General features: G+C 36.8%; 2 protein-coding genes across 2 annotated transcripts in view; both read left to right on the forward strand.

Moving 5' to 3' along the window:
* LOC125234620 (guanine nucleotide exchange factor subunit Rich) overlaps positions 1-2824 on the forward strand; it is a 90107-nt gene extending 87283 nt beyond the window's left edge. The window contains exon 29 of the mRNA XM_048140945.1: positions 276-2824. Coding sequence (XP_047996902.1) covers positions 276-594 — 319 coding nt within the window. The 3' untranslated portion in view covers positions 595-2824. The remainder of the gene's footprint in view (positions 1-275) is intronic.
* Positions 2825-6229: 3405 nt separating this feature from the next.
* LOC125234550 (protein bicaudal D) overlaps positions 6230-19854 on the forward strand; it is a 30081-nt gene continuing 16456 nt past the window's right edge. Inside the window, 2 exon segments of the mRNA XM_048140830.1 lie at positions 6230-6572; positions 7608-7748. Of these exon segments, the coding sequence (XP_047996787.1) occupies positions 6357-6572; positions 7608-7748 (357 nt within the window). The 5' untranslated portion in view covers positions 6230-6356.

Raw genomic sequence — 19854 nt, forward strand, 5'->3', positions numbered from 1 at the left:
ATAGTATGGGTTAAATTGTGGCGTAGGCGAGAGGCTGGCAACCTGTCACTGCAATGTCACAGTTTCGTTTTCTTTCAACCCCTTATTTGCCAAAAGTGGCACTGAAACCTGAGTAGTTTCATGTGCTCTGCCTACCCTTTCATGGGACACAGGCGTGATTGTATGTATGTATGTATGTACGTCCGTATATGTATATTGAAATTATACTCTATTCTTTAACACGCTAATTTTTCCAGTCATTATATAAATAATAACCAAAAACTTTCAACTTTCAGCCTGGGTTACAAACCGTTCATGGTTGCCATTAGCAACCAGATCCCCTTCCTCACCTCCATCATCAACACGCGCGAGCGCCGCATGTCCATGGTGAAGACGCGCGTGCGCACCGCCAGCACCGGCTCGCTGCAGGAACCCAAACCCAAACCCCAACCGGACCCTAAACCCCTTCAGAAAGCGCAGGAGATCAAACAGACGGTGAGGAAAGAGTCGCCAAGCTCGGTTCCAGACGTTGTGGCTAGTGTGAGGGCGAATGTCACGGTACCGACACCGCCGCCGCCGCCTCAAGAGCCGCCGTCGAATTGCGTGCTTATGTAATGGTAGGAATGATTGACTAATGCTAAATTAACTTGTTACGATAGAGAGAGTAAATGAGTTCCAAAGTCGGCTAAAGTGGATCCCCAACTAGATCCTACACCTCTACAGAAAACGGTTATCAAACAGACCGCGAGGAATGAGTCGCCAAGCTCGGTTCCAGACGTTATGGCTAGTGTGAGGACCTCTCAAGAGCCGCTGTCGAACTGCGTTCTCATGTAAATATAGTAGGAATTTTGAGTTTTGATGAATATTGACTAATGCTAAATTGTTGATGAGTTGGCTGAACCGTCATCGGTCTGATTGCTAATCACTGATTTAAACAGTCGTGTCTTATGTACAGTCGACTACAAAGAGATGTATCCACTTTTTCACCTTATTACAATGCAATAAGGTGAAAAGTGGATACATCTCTTTATAGTCGACTATACTAAATATTATTTGCGATAGCGGGATATCTCACTGTGACTAAGGGGGGTTAATGTTTCCCTAAGAATTTTAAACCTTAATTTGTACACGCAATTAGGTCCCTGATTTGGTAAATAATCTAGACGTTCTCGACACTCGTTGAAAAATATAGTTGCAAGTAAAATAGAACTATATGCTGAAAGAGTAAAGCATACTTCGATCTTATTAGGAAAATTACTGTCGAAACTTTCTGTCATCGAATCGTGTATAGGTAGTGTTCTATCGATGTAGGGATTGGTCGCACTCAGACAATACGTTATTAGCGAATTTATTTCGCGCGAAATGTCAAGTCTAGAAATGATGTAAGCACCATAATTTATAAAGTATTTGTGATAAGTTCCCTTGGTGATGTGAATGATGTGATGTCTGTGTGAAATAAATAGATGAATTTGTACGGTTTCATACCATTGCCAAATTGTATGTTTTAACTCTTGAAAGAGGTCTAGCAAGTAATTTGATACATCAAGGGCATGTGAAGGTTATTAGGATATATCCTCGTCCTGCCCAATGTGATTTATAAAGGACATATTCCATTTTTTGGAATTTATAAATTGAAAGCCTGGGTAGGCAAAAAATACCTATTTTTTTTATATTTTACCTAAATCGTGATACAAAGGAAAATCTATTTATTCATTTATTTGGTTTAAATTTCAATGACTCAAACTGTATATGGTGGGCAGGACGAGGTTATTAATTATACATTTCTATCTCAATTATACTTATTTATAAAGTTGGTAACGGAACTGCCACGTTTACTCATTATTCATATTTACTTGAATCCTCACTTATAACACAATTTCACATTTTAAAGTATTATTTAGCACAGACTAACCTGAAACACCGTTATTGTTCTATTGTTCGATATTTTTTTTAGTTTTTAATTAAAATACATTGATTTATAATAGTATAGTGTGTACGTCGCCTATAATGAGTGTAAATTAGGCGGTGAATACACGCTATAGGTGCCAGGAATAATCATAAAAATATTGTACCTTAATGGTCACTTGGTCGACTTACAACTTAGACCATTACATCCAATATTCGTCAAATTCAACAGAAAAAAAATATTTGTTTACTTTTTACATTGGCACTTTACGGTTATAATACCAGTAAGGTAGTCATTTCATTTATTTATTCTTCAAACAATACAATCATTGTGTCAGAAATTCCATTATTACAACATAAATAAATGATTTTTACCTGAAATGTACACGAAAGAGTTTCGTATGATTTCATATGAATATTTTATGTATTATTTAATTAATAATTATTATAATTTTGTCCATTTGGTGCTGTATTGTCACATATTCTATTCGATTTCTCAATACATTATATCCAACTTAATTATTAACTTACAACTAGTCTCGTAATAATGATTATCATTCTATTTATTTAGCGAAATTATAGTGTTAAGGTACTTAATTACGATTAGGAGAATAAAATAATAAAGGAAAAGGAGAATATTATAATAAAGAAACATAACATTGAATTTAATTGGTCTTCCGTCTCGATAAAATAATACTGAACGATATATGTCAAACAATTATTGATTGCTTTTAAACATAAATATAGTAATAGAAACTTCAGCTATGTAAAGGTGTTCAGATCTGCTGATAAATATCTGTCGTAAACTGTGGCAGTCAAGTATGGTCGCGCGATAAATATCTGCACTATTTTTAAGTGCGATAGGGACGGCCTGATGTTTTATCATTTATCAAGCGGCCATGATTGCCTGCCTGCCGGCGTATCATACTGCCAATTTTATCACTTATCCACGTGGATAAGACATCTGTCACTCTCACACTGACATACTTGCTAAAGCGTGACGGATAAGTGATAAAATTGGCAGCATGATACGCCGGCTGGTGTCACCATACAGTAAGAAGTTTATTGATTACGTACTTAAGAATTAAAGTTGATGGCAGATTTTGTTACGAGACGTATCCAATTCCTAATTGATTTTTGTTATTGATGTCAAAATGATCTAATCATTATGCGAAACTTAATATCGATTTGAAATATGTAGTATAATAATATACCAATTTATGTTAAATTAATCATTTAGATAAGTTGCTCATTATTATTCATCGACAGTTATTTACTGATATTTTATGTTGCTCAATGGAATGTAAAAATCTCATCAAGTGTTTATATTAATTTAAGCCGATTATTATTTATTTTAAATTCCCACCACCTTGGTGCCAATATCTTTATTAGACATATTATTGCAGTACAAATTATTACTTGTAACTTACCTGTACGAACTAGGCAGAAGCTTAGGACGAAAATAGATTCAAACAGATCCATATGATTTGAAATCGTCAACCCTATCATAGACGAGTAAAGTTTAAAATGTGCAGTAAAATACATGCAGCTATTATTTAAACTACTTTTGTAGTAATTTGAAGTCAAGCATTCTTTTCCTTCGATGAACGGCAAAATTAGGGAAGAGAAAAATATTCATATTTCATTGTAGCGGTTTTCTTTTTCACTCCTATAATGTAAAACTGATGTTATTTATTAGTTCTTAGTTTTGCAATTCATCGGTTTCACCTTAAACTTACAAACATTTCTTTATTTATTTTTACGAGTAATGTAACCATAATGATCATTACTAGATATAATCATGTATACTTAGATAGTACAGAAATTGAAGTCATTTATTGTTCAAAATTTTATTATTATTTAGTCTTATGGTAATTAACTATTTATTATATTAGTGTGTTTAGGTGTAGAAATTTTGATAACATTCCTTTTTTTTTGTAGACAAAAATACATGTTGAGTCAATTATTTATGATTATGGTGACAACACACTTCGCTCCGTTTGCCAGAATGCTGTAGTCACCAGGCCCGGATTTAAAGACCTGGAGGACATAGGCACTCGGGAGGCCCTATAAATCTATCAGGCCCTATTCTCCTTTTCGAATCCATTGCCAGATTGCCTGGTACTAGGTCTAATGGCCCCTGTACACATATGGCCAACGGTTTCACCAACCCTCTTGGCCAAGCGTGTAGAGGGCTACTTGGCCGTAAGTTGGCAGTTGGCGCTTGCGCTTGCCGGCCAACCGATTGGTGTCGGTTTTTTGTCCACACATCAAAGGATCTTGGCGCCAATGGCCAACTGCGTTTACACGTTGGCGCTTCATTCAGTTGGTCGTCAGCCGTCAGAGAGGACAGTAGTGAAATATTTACGAAAATAATAAGTTTATCTATGCTAATAATTGAGTAGATTTTAGGAAATAAAATAACCTTGCAAATGTTTAATGTATTTCCTAAAAAAGATAAATGTTCTTATCAGAATATTCAAAAAATTGTTAATATTTCAAATAATTTAATTTTACTACGGGGTTATTATTTTTTAATCAAATTTTTCTGACAACGTCTATGGCCTAGAATTTCCTAGACTTTTCTATTCCACGTCCATCTTTCATGAAGAGCCAATGCCAAGTGATTGGTTCGCCAATGTGTAAACAGCGGCTCTTATCTTGGCCAAGGGGTTTCACAAAGGGCTGGTGGAACCGTTGGCCATATGTGTACAGCGGCCTTAATGGAATTCGGCCCTGGCAGTCATATTTGCGCAGAGACGGGAGCGAAGTGTGGTGCAGCCAGGAAACGAAAATCAATGATTTTATAAAGCAATACGCAAGATCTAAGGTGCTATTAACCTTAACATTGTTTATGGTTATACTCTATAAAGGAATATTAAGCCGAGGATATACAGTTACGGATCATTTTTTTTTTGTGTACAACACTTTTCATTTTTTCTCTAAAATACTTAGTAATAATTTTGATATTTATGAAATTAAAATTATTTCGCAGTTTAACAACATTTACCTACGCTACGCTATTGCAAATCTCACTTAGTCATCTTTTTTCCTAATTCCTAGAATATTTTCCATTTTCGAATAAACCCCGTTTTAGAAGAAGCATTCCTTTTAGAATCCAGGCATAGCTCCTATATTTTATTAATATCATCACCTACTTACTACTACTTATTAACATTTGTCAATTTCTATCGTAAGTGAAAATTTAGTTCAAATTTTGATTAATAACGCGCTTTTCTTATGATGAAACTTGTTTATGAAACAATCGTCCACTGTACATTTCACTATTGCATGAATATGTGTAAGTTAACAAGAATCATGGAAATAAGTAGATGCCAAAACTTTACAATGAAATGTACTATATTTTAAATCATTTACGGTTAAATACCACATGTTTCGAAAAATATTGATGGATTAGTGCTAAATTACAATTTATTTATTTAATTTCTGATATTGTTTCCATGTTTTTTGATACTCCAAAGCAATAGTGATCCATCGGCTTGTAGATGTAGGTACAAAGTTATGCAATAGAATTTTATATGTGGTGTTTTGTAAGTAATCATATGTTTTTGTATATATTTCTCACTTATTAGACGTACAAGGAATAAATTACATTTATCCTTATATGGTATAGTTTTATTTAAATACCTCCCACTATAATAAATATGGTTTATTTAGGTTCAATTAAAAGTTTGGCAAAAAAAGATATTTTATTACACTAGAGGGACCTGGACATTTTTATGCCAGAGTAAATTGAACCTATTTGTACACAGCACAAGGACGTTACTAATGTGATCGTCCTTGGTCTGTACCTAAACCTGACTAGTGAAAACGCAAACTTTTCAACAACTTTTCAGTTTCCTGTGAACCATTTTTGCCAATGTCCGCAAGGCCAGCAACAGACTCATAAAATTCATAATCTGAAAAATCATAATACATGGAGTTCCATATAATTTTGCAACTGTCTGTTTTTTTTCAGAATATGAATTTTAAGACCGTCTGTTGTTCGTAAGTAAAAAAGTAGAAATTAAAAAGTGGCAACATTGTAGTGCTGTAAAACGGGACAACACGACTCTGTGGCCACTTTTTTACTCTAGTTATAAAAAACACGCGTAGGTTAGTCTAGTTTAGTATCCAGAAGAACATAAATGTTGTTGTCCTAGCACGTCTCCTGTTGGTCTCCTGAGCGTCAATAACAAGCTTTTACTCGACATGAATAAGCTACATCCGCCACGTGCAAGAACCAAAAAAGACTAAAGTTTCGAAGTTGTGTAGCGTGTATCCGAACGTCAACTTTTTCACACTATCTTCATGTTGGCAATGGCTGTCAGTAGTGCATTGAACTGTCAAGACGTGATACTTTTGGGAGAATGTAGGAATTATTTTTGATTTTAACATTTTTAATCGTTGTTTTCCGAGATTATTTAATTTGTTTATGTGGATAAGAGAGAAGGCCGTCTAACTGTCACAAGATGGCAGCCACGGCGCAAGGGGAGATGTCTGTGGCGGAGCTGAAGGCCGAGATCGAGAGGCTCGGTCGCGAGCTGGACCAGGCCAGCAGCGAGAAGATCCAGTCGGCGCAGCTGGGGCTGGTGCTGCTGGAGGAGAAGAGCGCGCTGCAGCAGCGCTGCGACGAGCTGGAGACGCTCTTCGAGAACACCCGGCACGAGCTCGAGATCACACAAGAGGTTAGTGCCCTACATTCTGTCGCATCATTTTCACTTTTCATGCATTAATCCGCACATTAAGCGTGCAGCAACGTTAACTTCTAAGCATATTTTTTACAATTTCGCATTCATAAGTTGAACTACTTTCAAAACCATTAGTGAAAATACATTTGTGACTGTGAAATATACATTAGAATCACAATGCTTTCTTATAAGAATGTTATCAACTGCAAGACATCTGAAATTAAAAGCCATGAAAAAAAAAAATAAACTTCATAAACTTCTGTATGAAAGAAAATTATAAAGACCACTTTTTCAAGTTGCCCAAACCCATGCATGACGCAAGTCAATTATTTTGTAGACACAAATGTATCAATAGATTTCGGTTGACAGACTTTTAAATATAGAATGCAGTCACAAAAATCAATTCAAAACCTTACTCCGATACTTTCTGATGGACTTGATTAACTTGGTGCCAAAAGCATTGTCATGAAGCTTAAACATGTAAGATGGTAAAACAGCTAAAACCCACTATGTACAACTAATCTACAATTTGTCTTCAAATAAATAATTTGATTGGATAATTGCATTTCCAGACACATTCCATTACAATTTCATTTGAATTTTTTACCACAACAATGAAACTAAGTGACACATGATCAATCAGCTAATTAATGTAATAATTAAATCAATTAATTGAACAAGGAATTTATTTATGCCCACATCAAGAATTCCATTACCCATACTTGAAATATACTTATTAGTAAGTTAAATTAAATCATACTGTACCTACTACATATTACTCATTGTTTGTTCCTAAAATAAATACCTATAGGAAATACTTCACCAAAATTAAGAAAAAAATATTGTTGATTAACCCTTGGAGCGCCTGCCCCCTAACTTACATATTAGTTATGGGACACCGTGTGTCTATAGGACGCTCCACGGGTTAAATCAAGAAACCATCATCATTCACTTGCCCTTATCCTAAGTACTTGGGGTCAGAGCAGCATGTCTTTTTCTTCCAATTATTTCATTGGAACAATGTTGTTGCAGGCTTTGATGAAACTAGATTCAACCCAGAAAGTGACGACACAGAGCGGCATAGAGCAGGAAAATGCACTCCTCAACGAGTCAGCTGCTATGGAGAGTTCACTCACCCTTCAGATCATAGAGCTGGAAGGTGAAACTAAACAGGTAACACAATTTATATTAATAAATCTATGACAGTGTAATAACAACATATGATTCATATTGTCTAGAAATTTGATCCTATTTGACAGCAAGCATAAAATTATGATCATATTTCTGTGATAAAGATCTGATAGTCTAATATCGGCCTTAGCAGTTGATCATTAAAAAAAGAAAAATGTGACCACACAGGTTACCATAATAAGTAATATTTTTGTTTTCACAGTTGTAATTTTTAGACATTCATACATACATACATTCACGCCTGTATCCCATAAAGGGGTAGGCAGAGCACATGAAACTACTAAAGTCTCAGTGCCACTCTTGGCAATTAAAGGGTTGAAAGAAAACGAAAATTGTGACATTGTGAATTGTGAATTTTTAGACATCTCCCATGAAAACCATGCTTTAAAGGGCACAGCAGACCTGTCTATACAAACTATACTGTTGTTTAATCCTACAATACTTACACAAGCATTAATTGAATGACATGGTATGCATGTGTTAAGTTTTCCCATAATAATATATACTGCAAGCTAATAAATTTTCCCATTGCAAGACAAAGGTCTCTAAAAATTTAGTTCTCAATTAAGTACCTAAGGCCCACTTGCACCAACCACTTAACTCAGGGTTAGTGGGCTGTCAACTGTCAAATTCCATATAAAACTAAGCTTGGAACAGTTTACCGGATAGTGTTGTTACTGCTCCCTCAGTGAATGTGTTTAAAAACAGACTAGACAAGTGGCTTTTAAATAATAAGATAGTGACATGACTTTGCTAACTATAAATCATGAGACACTGTGTGACATAGGCTCATCAGCTGATAGCTGCTCGCCTATAATTGAATAATAATAATAATAAAATGGTGGGTTAACCCTCCATTTTCATTGGTGCAAGTGGCCTTCAGTGCAATATATCCAATCAGTTGCTGGGCAAAGACTTCCGTTCCACTATCTTCTCTTAAACCAAGCTGTTTCTCTCTCTCTCTCTTAAACCTTCTCTCTCTTAAATCCTCTTTAACCTTCACTGTTTAAATTTTAGTTGTAGAACTGCTTGCTGCAACTACAATTAATGATTGAGTTTGAAATGTTTCATTGTAATTTATTGTATAAGTATTTTACGAATATAATTAAATTAATGTTTCTGCTTAAAGTAGTTCTGCTTCTTTCTCGTCAAAATACCTACTTACTTCAAAGAATGCGATAAATTATAAGATTACTACCTACCCGCGGCTTCACTCACGTTAGAAAGAGACAAAAAGTAGCCTATGTCACTCTCTATCCCTTCAACTATCTCCACTTAAAAAAATCACGACAATTCGTCACTCCGTTTTCCGCGAAGGACGGACAAACAAACAGACACACACTTTCCCATTTATAATATTAGTATAGATCACATAATTATATAAGGTACAAATGGCGGACTTAATGCCTCAAGGCATTCTCTACCAGTCAACCAATGGGCTAAACCAGAAAGATTAAGTAGGTGCAGTGTCTTAATAAAAAGAAGGAAAAGGAAACTGTAACCTAAACTATGGATAGATGAATATTAAACTATACATATTCAAGATAAACTTACATATATACGTAATAAAAATAAACATACATATATATTTACATTGATATACCTAGTGTGAATCATTAAGACGACGATGAAGAAACTTTGTCAAGGAAATACTTGCGCAACATGCGCTTGAATGCGAATTTGGTCTGTGCTTGTCTAATTGAGAGAGGAAGAGAGTTCCAAAGTCTAATTGCCTGGACAGTAAAAGAGTTGGACATAAAACCGGTACGATGTTGAGGGACAATAAGCCTTAAACTACGAGAGGAACGAAGATCAGCGCCAGGGCGTGGTGTATCAAATTTGAATTTCGAGCGGAGATATTCGGGGGCTGACGGGTCAAAGAGAATCGAGTATAGAGTACATAAAGTACGAAGGGACCTACGTTCTCGAATAGGAAGCCAATTGAGCATTCTGCGGAAAGAAGAGATGTGGTCGTACTTACGAAGGCCAAAAACGAAACGAATACAGTTATTAAGTAACCGCTCTAACTTATTCAAAGAATCTTGGGTGAGATTAGAATAACAAACATCAGCGTAATCAAGTACTGGCAGAACAAGAGCTTGGACGAGGAGAGTTTTTGTGCTGACCGGGAGAAAATATTTAAAACGGTAGAGTGCTCTCAATGTGTTAGTCACTCTACGACTAACATCGGACACCTGAGGTTCCCATGTAAGCCCACTGTCGATTATTAGCCCCAGATTCTTCACTTGCGACACAAAAGGTATAACTTCTTGCTCGAAGAGAACTGGCACCAAGTCAGCCATGTTCACCCCAGAGAGTAGGCGGGGGCTGCCGAGTAATATAGCCTGGCATTTTGCTGGGTTAACTGTGATGCCAAAGCAATGTGACCAAGTGGAAATGTGGTTAAGGTCCATGTTAATTTCAGCAATGGCCTGATCCAAATCTTTTACACCTGCTGTTGTGTAAAGCTGCAAGTCATCAGCATACAGATGGTAAGAGCATTTTAATTTAGTAGTAACGAGATTGATAAAAATAGAGAAGAGAAGTGGTGATAGGATTCCCCCTTGTGGAACTCCAGATGTAATCGTGCACCAGTCAGAAGTCGTACGGTCAGCACGGACCATCTGTCGGCGGTCCTCCAGATACGAAGAAAACCACCCAGCCACAGATGCAGATACATTCAAGTGCCTGAGAGTGGCCAGTAACAGATCATGATTGACAGCATTAAGAGCGTTATAACATTTCGGCGTCGGGCGAAATTAGGTATTTTACCCGCCGCGCGAGCCCAATATGCCGACCCTTTCTAGCACGTCTTATCACTCGCTCGCACTACAATAATGGACAAAACAATCTTGATCCTTTCTATGGGAATTTTGATAACAACCACAATCTACTATCTCGATATAAACTTTTGGTTTCTAATAAACATTATTTTGTACGAAAATACGAGAATATAGCGCGAAATAATATCAATTATGTTAAAATTTATTTAAAAAATTAAAGTAATAATTATAAAAGTAGATCCCATCCCAAATATTTGCTTTTGTTATATGATAAGTATTAGAGTAAAGTATAATTATATTAATATGATGATAAAATAAGACAAATACAATTCTAATTACTTCAAGGTGGTGCTCAGGGTCTGATGATGGAGCCAGATGGTGGTCACCAATACCAATGAACAATATGACTATACAACTTCGTGGTTTACATATCATTCTAGCATTTTCACTTTCACATTTCAAGTGCATATACCACGAGTATAGGTTTTCGGGTGTGCTGATTTAAAAATTAATGACCGATTTGGAATCTGACATTGCTGACTGTCACTTTGACACAAAAGTCGTCATGGGTGTCGTAAAATAGGTTTTAGGGGGTGCTGATTCCAAAATTAATGGCCAATGTGGAATCTGACATTGCTGACTGTCACTTTGACACAAAAGTCGTCATGGGTGTCGTCAAATAGGTTTGCGGGGGTGCTGATTCCAAAATTAATGAACAATGTGGAATCTGACATTGCTGACTGTCACTTTGACACAAAAGTCGTCATGGGTGTCGTAAAATAGGTTTTAGGTGGTGCTGATTCCAAAATTAATGACCAATGTGGAATCTGACATTGCTGACTGTCACTTTGACACAAAAGTCGTCATGGGTGTCGTCAAATAGGTTTGCGGGGGTGCTGATTCCAAAATTAATGAACAATGTGGAATCTGACATTGCTGACTTTCACTTTGACACAAAAGTCGTCATGGGTGTCGTAAAATAGGTTTTAGGAGGTGCTGATTCCAAAATTAATGACTAATGTTCAATCTGACATTGCTGACTGTCACTCTGACACAAAAGTCGTCATGGGTGTCGTAAAATAGGTTTTAGGGGGTGCTGATTCCAAAATTAATGACCAATTTGGAATCTGACATTGCTGACTGTCACTTTGACACAAAAGTCGTCATGGGTGTCGTAAAATAGGTTTTAGGGGGTGCTGATTCCAAAATTAATGACCAATGTGGAATCTGACATTGCTGACTGTCACTTTGACAGAAAAGTCGTCATGGGTGTCATAAAATAGGTTTTAGGGGGTGCTGATTCCAAAATTAATGACCAATGTGGAATCTAATATTGCTGACTGCCACTTTGACACAAAAGTCATCATGGGTGTCGTAAAATAGGTTTTAGGGGGTGCTGATTCCAAAAATAATGACTAATGTGGAATCTAACATTGCTGACTGTCACTTTGACACAAAAGTCGTCATGGGTGTCGTCAAATAGGTTTCCGGAGGTGCTGATTTGAAAATTAATGACCGATTTGGAATCTTGACATTGCTGACTGTCACTTTGACACAAAAGTCGTCATGGGTGTCTTCAAAAAGGTTTCCGGGGTGCTGATTCCAAAATTAACGACTATTTTGGAATCTCACAGTGCTAATTGTAATTTTGACACAAAAGGAATCATGGGTGTAGTCAAATAGTTTTTAGGGGGCACTGATTCCAAAATTAATGAAATGATTTAAAAAGTAATGACCGATTTGGAACCTGACATTGCACAGTACCCCTGGAAAGGAAACCTATTTGACGACATCCATAACGACTTTTATGTCAAAGTGACAGTCAGCAATGTCAGATTCCAAATTGATCATTAATATTGAGATCAGTACCCATGAAAACCTATTTGAAGACACCCATGATCACTTTTGTGTCAAAGTGACAGTCAACAGTGTCAGATTCCAAATTGGTCATTAGTTTTCAAACACCTCCGGATACCTATTTGACGACACCCATGACGACTTTTGTGTCAAAGTGACAGTCAGCAATGTCAGATTGAACATTGGTCATTAATTTTGGAATCAGCACCCCCTAAAACCTATTTTACGACACCCATGACGACTTTTGTGTCAGAGTGACAGTCAGCAATGTCAGATTGAACATTGGTCATTAATTTTGGAATCAGCACCCCCTAAAACCTATTTTATGACACCCATGACGACTTTTCTGTCAAAGTGACAGTCAGCAATGTCAGATTCCACATTGGTCATTAATTTTGGAATCAGCACCCCTAAAACCTATTTTACGACACCCATGACGACTTTTGTGTCAAAGTGACAGTCAGCAATGTCAGATTCCAAATTGGTCATTAATTTTGGAATCAGCACCCCCTAAAACCTATTTTACGACACCCATGACGACTTTTGTGTCAGAGTGACAGTCAGCAATGTCAGATTGAACATTAGTCATTAATTTTGGAATCAGCACCTCCTAAAACCTATTTTACGACACCCATGACGACTTTTGTGTCAAAGTGACAGTCAGCAATGTTAGATTCCACATTGGTCATTAACTTTGGAATCAGCACCCCCTAAAACCTATTTTACGACACCCATGACGACTTTTGTGTCAAAGTGACAGTCAGCAATGTCAGATTCCAAATTGGTCATTCATTTTGGAATCAGCACCCCCTAAAACCTATTTTACGACACCCATGACGACTTTTGTGTCAGAGTGACAGTCAGCAATGTCAGATTGAACATTAGTCATTAATTTTGGAATCAGCACCTCCTAAAACCTATTTTACGACACCCATGACGACTTTTGTGTCAAAGTGACAGTCAGCAATCTGAGGTACTACATATTCGTAACCTGAAAGTAATCAAGTCAATAATTTCAGTTATTTTGAATCGACTATGATTCCGAATTATTGGTAATAGTAATGATTGTATAGATGATTAGTGATTCCTTTACATGTAATGGTAATTTACCGTTTCACTTAATTACATTACAAGTAATCTGACACCCAGTAGTGTCAGATTACAAAGTAAAATCAAGTAATCGTGTAATCCGGAATCGATTACGATTTCCCCATCTCTGGGTTTAGTTATATGGTTCATTGGTACTGGTGACCACCATCTGGCTCCATCATCAGACCCTGAGTACCACCTCTTGTCAAAGGTCTTGTTGAGACGAACCCAACGAGCCTAAACACGAAGTCGTTTCCTTACATGGTTCACTGGTACTGGTGACCACCTTCTGGCTCCATCATCAGATCCCGAGTACCATCTTGATGTGTCTTATCATCTTGACCGTATTGTAATTTTCACATTTTTATCATCACAACGTTGTAATACTTTAACATTTAAAACATAACAAAGTATTACAAAAGCAAATATTTACGGATCTAGGATCAAATTCGTTGGTCGCTGTTTACACACACACAATGCGAGGATAGCCCGTGTAGAAACAAGGCGTCCGACCCACACAACAATAAATATTCTCGACGTTTGCGATGAAAACTCGGAGACCAAAGCGACATACGTCTTACCTCCTCGAGCTCCGGCGCGGCACTGAAATCGCAGGCGTCCGTCGCCGGTAAAATAGCGACAGGAAGGCTAGTTTTCAAAAAATTGGCAAAAAATCATGATAAAATATTATAACGACAAATGGATAACAGCAGTTTAAGCACATTGTGCAGATTATTTATATACTAAAATAACTTCGATAACATGTAGATTTTCGGAGAAATGATCACTTGTTTCGATGTATTTTCAAGACAAAATTGAGTTCGTTTTACTTTCAATTTCTCAATTTCAAAGGATTAAATGATAAATATTGTTTAATGGGCCTTAAGTACAAGATATTTGGAACTTAAATTTACCTCATTTATGAGAGTGATCTTATCAAATTGTACATAATAAGAGCTCCGAATTCTGTGCTTCACGCGGTTTTTCCTAAACGAGCATCAGAAAAACAATCATTACTAATTGAAAAAGCTTTTTTTTTCATATGTTTTTTATTTAACCGACAGTTAATAAGATGTTCTAACTGAAACAAGTACTTTCACTGTCTTTTAGTATGAGTAAAGTGTACAATTTTGTCGATAAATATTGTGCATTTTACATAATTATGACTTGTCACAACAGTAGCTTTCAGATGACTACCTCACCCAAAATAATCTGCCTTTTAAAAAGGTAGTGTTTTCCATCATGGTGAATTGTCTCAAGGAATGTTGTCTGCGTCAGACACTCAGATGAGACCAGTTTTTCTCCTTCATATGGATGTAAACAAGCCCTTAGCAGATATAATGCAAATTGAAAACCCAACACTCACTGCAATGTCACAATTTGGATTTTTTTCAACCCCTTTTTGCCAAGAGTGGCACTGAAACTTAGTAGTTCATGTGCTCTGCCTACCCCTTTATGGGATACAGGCGTGATTATATGTATGTATGTATGAAAACCCAACACGTTACAAGAAACAATCAACAATAAAAGTTTGAATTTGCATTAATATCCAATGCAAACCAATTAAGACGCAAACAAGCCAAACTGTTTCATTAACATTTAGTTTTACAAGCACAGCTTATTCTGAAAGCTTGCAACGACATTCTATCACAGAGACACCAACACCACTGACCTCTGACTGCACATTTGTTATGAATCTAAAGCTCAACGTATAATAGTGGCGAGTCCCCAGAACAGAATGGACTTTGTGAACGGGAAGACCGAGAATAGGGTTACCAAATACATAATATACATACATACAATCACGCCTGTATCCCATAGAGGGATAGGCAGAGCACATGAAGCTACTTTGGCTTATGATAGTTGTACCGTTTCTGATTTTAACTTCGAAATACAGTTTTGATAATGATTCGTATGGTGTTACTAAAATCATTCGAAAGTATTAAGTAAAAATAAATTATATGTGACACGGTTGTGAAGAATGATAAGAGGTGAACAGAAGTAAGCCTTCACTGCATTATTCATCATCATATTTAAGTTGGTAGAATTATCGTAAGCTCTAACCGTTTTTTATTATTTTTGTTTAAGTATATTTAGATTGTGCAACATGCGGTGACAAATATTTCAAAAGAGAGTAGGGTTTCAAGTTGGTTATTATTTTTATAATCAGCATTACCCAACAGGGACCGTATGGGTACCCTTTAAAACGGTTTTGACACTTTTGACCGACTATTTTACGGCTACCCGACCGTTAATTGACATTGCTGGCTGTCACTTTGACAAAAAGTCGTCATGGGTGTCGTCAATAGGTTTTCGGGGGTTGTAGCTCAGGTAGGTGGTAACTCTGGTAGTAACTATAGAAAAACCAAGCATTGCTAAGAAATGTTACCAAACCAATTCACGACATCTTAATATCCTATTACCTTTTCTTAATAAAAAAGTTTCAAAAACAGATAAGTAGTTGGATTTATATGAGTCTGTAATATCGTGACTAAATTGTATCGCAGGTGTTCGTTGTAAAAACAGTATTATGCAATATCTGGACCTGAAAAGAAAAGGTTATGAACCCCATCTACGGGACTTATGCCGGTCTTGCCTTATAAATAGAAAAATGCTTATATGTTCAAAATTTTAACATTATTTTATTAATTATCTAGCACATTCTGCCCTGTTATTACGTAAAATAACAATGATCATGATTTTGGAACCTAGTCTCATAGGAAATTACGCGACAACAAGCACTAGACGGTCTTTCTGTACTCATCGCGGGAGGACGGTCAACCCGCCGAGCCTTATAAAATGTGATTTTTATGACTTAAAAGTACCTTATTTCACCAAAATATTGTAAAAGCTTTGTAAAATGTAATATTTGCTATCTCATAGGACCATGCGCATTACGCCAGACTACATTAATTATAGAGTTTTATCCACTCAAACTTTATTTCAAATAAACTATACCGGTCTTGCCCGCACTGACCTTACTCAGTTTCAGTACCACTCTTGGCAATACAAATATAATATATATTATATCCTGTGAGATATATTATATCCTGTTAGAGGGTGTGCCCACGAGCGACAAAATTGCTCGGCGACTTTTTTGTCGCTCACATCTAGTCTATGTGATAGTATGAAAGTGGACAGACCAGCAAGTGTGCGCACTCTCATACTAGCCCATAGACTAGATGTGAGAAAGTCGTCGAGCAACTTTGTCGCCCGTGGGCGCGCACCCTTAAGATTCCAGATTTGCAAAGTCAATACTTTCTTTACAAAAAAAAACTATAGATAGACTAATCATACAACTTATTAGTTTTTTACCTGTTAACCTAAGTTTAATAGAACCGGCCAAGAGCGTGTCGGGCCACGCTCAGTGTAGTTTTCCGTATTTTTCTCAAAAAATACTGAACCTATCAAGTTCAAAACAATTTTCCTAGAAAGTCTTTATAAAGTTCTACTTTTGTGATTTTTTTCATAATTTTTAAACATATGGTTCAAAAGTTAGAGGGGGGGGGGGACGCACTTTTTTTTCCTTTAGGAGCGATTATTTCCGAAAATATTAATATTATCAAAAAACGATCTTACTAAACTCTTATTCATTTTTAAATACCTACCTATCCAACAATATATCACACTTTGGGGTTGGAATGAAAAAAAAAATCAGCCCCCACTTTATTTTTTTCCATTTTTTATTTTTGCACTTTATCGGCGTGATTGATATACATATTGGTACTAAATTTCAGCTTACTAGTGTTAACGGTTAATGAGATTATCCGCGGACGGACGGACGGACGGACGGACAGACAGACATGGCGAAACTATAAGGGTTCCTAGTTGACTACGGAACCCTAAAAATAGGTCCTTGAATTGAGGACTAACGAGTAAAAGAATTCCTGATATTTGCGTATTAATTCCCGACAAACGGTCAAAATTCGTGACGTATGGCAACCCTAACCGGGAAGTATGAATCAGGGATGTAACGGAAGTGTTTTTAACGGAACCGAAAGCGGAAGCAGAAGTTTTGAATTTAGTTTAACGGAAGCAGAAGCGGAACCGGAACCAGAAGCGGAACTTATGGATGTTAAAAACGAAAAGAAAAAATACCACATAGGTATAACATAAATCAAAACTAATTAAATTACCTAGAACTTTTAGGTGTTTACTGTTTACTAACTAAGAATTTAAGAACTGGCTTGGCCTTCCGCCTTAGCGTTTAGTATCGCAGCACGTGGCAAACAGAGAAATGAGCGAATGACAGGTATAGACCTGTTGGTCTTTGAGTCTTTGATGTACGCCGCTCATGTCCCACCGTCGCGCTAGGTTCCGACATCCGTTATAACTTCCGTTTGAAAAATAACAGAACCGGAACAGAAGCGGATGTGCAAAACAAAACGGAAGTTCTGCAGAAACGGAAGCAGAAGCAGAGCTCCGTTACATCCCTGGTATGAATTGCTAAGTGAGCGGTCCCTACCTTCCTGTTTAGTATGCAAGCGCTGCGGTAATTAATGCCGCGGCAGGTCCCGGGGGCAACGTGTGCTGCTCTCATTATGCCAACAACTATGTGTTGTTCAGTTAAGGGGAATAGTTATTTGTTATACAAGAGGGCAAAGTTGTATTTTAACGCCGAGTGTGGAATTGAAAAACGAGGAAGTGAATGGATTCTATAGTTGAACCACGAGCGAAGCGAGTGGTTCGAGAATAGAATCCTGAACTTGCGAGTTTTTTAACAGACGAGAAGTAAAATACATTTGCATCCGAGTGTAACACAAAACTTTTCCCCTCACTATAGCGAGGAAACTACAACGCAAAAAATGCGTTTATCACTGCTTCCAGTAGTTCCACAGGTGGTAAATCATCTTAGGGAAAAATATTTACTTAGCGAGTTGCTACTCTGTCCTGTACAGCGCTTTTGAACCCCCGACGCCAAAACGACGGGGTGTTATTAGTTTGACGCGTCTGTCTGTCTGTTTGTGTGTGTGTATGTCTGTGGCATCGTAGCTCCCGAACGGATGAACCGATTTAGATTTAGTTTTTTTTTGTTTGAAAGCTGAATTAGTCGGGAGTGTTCATAGCCATGTTGAAAATCGGTTCACTATGTCGCGGTCGGGGGTTTTTTTCAAAATTTTGATTTTGTGGTTAGGTTATTATTATATTTAATTTATTTCGTCGTCAGGGGTTACAAAAAGTGTCAATTTAGATTACATGTCCAAATCCATTAATTAGTGTCAAATTTAATTTTCCGAGGTGAATATACATAGGTATTATATATATAGGTATAATATTTGTAACTAACAGGCACATGGGACTAACTCTGAAAGCACAAACAAAAAGTTCGCTGTTTCATGAATTTTTAACCAGTATTTTTTATAGGAAAGCCATTTTTGTTACGAATTTGTCGTTTAACAAAAGTTGTTCAGCAGTTTTAGTACTTACATATTCACGTCGTAAAATTTTTGTCAGGGTTAAAAAAACATATTTGTTTTTATTACGAATATTTGTTTTTATTACGAATAAAAAACATATTTGTTTTATTCTTATCTGAAAAATGGTACTTATACTGTTTGCTGCCGTACACATCGTAAGGTTCGTAAGCCTATCCTCAATAGCCTTTAAAAAGAAGCGTAAATAACAGATCAGGACTAGCTGTTACATTTTCTGCACTAAACATCATTTAAATTCCTGTCCATATAAAATATGATGTCTAACAAAATGTAAACTCGTTCAATGAATGCAGTAACTCATTTCAGACTTAATTAAAAGTGCCTACGGTTAATTTGTGAGCAAACCGTATTGATTATAATACCAGTGGTTCCAGACTTGCAGAGCCCAGAACAATGAATATGTAAAACGCTATCCGTGCCGAAGACAATGAATTCTGAAGCTCTCCCAACTTTTGACACAGAAGCGGGCATTGAAAATAATTGTAATGGAAAATACATGAAATCGAAGGACCGGCCGGTAAATCAAAAACATCACCAATCACCACACTATAAATATCGGTACGGCTATCAAAAAAATGATTGTAAACACGTCCTGCTACTTATAACAGTTATAACTAACATTTTCAGCTTAGATACGACGAATTCTGACTTAATCAAACGTAATATTTTCAAAAGACACTGCACGAAGTTGAAATAACTTGTATTAATAAATTCTTCACTTAAAACGCTGATATAATCCGGAGTTGGTCATTATCTCGTTATCCAGACGGGTCTGACGAATTGTGCCTACGCGCATGAAATGGGAGCAATTGATGCGACGTGAATCATACGCCCCTGCGCGCGCGGCATGCTCGCTACTTCTCCGATAAAGGACCCGATTTTTTCATACCGAATATACTTTATTTTTTCAAAATTCGCGGCGAT

The sequence above is a fragment of the Leguminivora glycinivorella genome, chromosome 16 (assembly GCF_023078275.1).
Source record: "Leguminivora glycinivorella isolate SPB_JAAS2020 chromosome 16, LegGlyc_1.1, whole genome shotgun sequence".
NCBI lineage: Eukaryota > Metazoa > Arthropoda > Insecta > Lepidoptera > Tortricidae > Leguminivora > Leguminivora glycinivorella.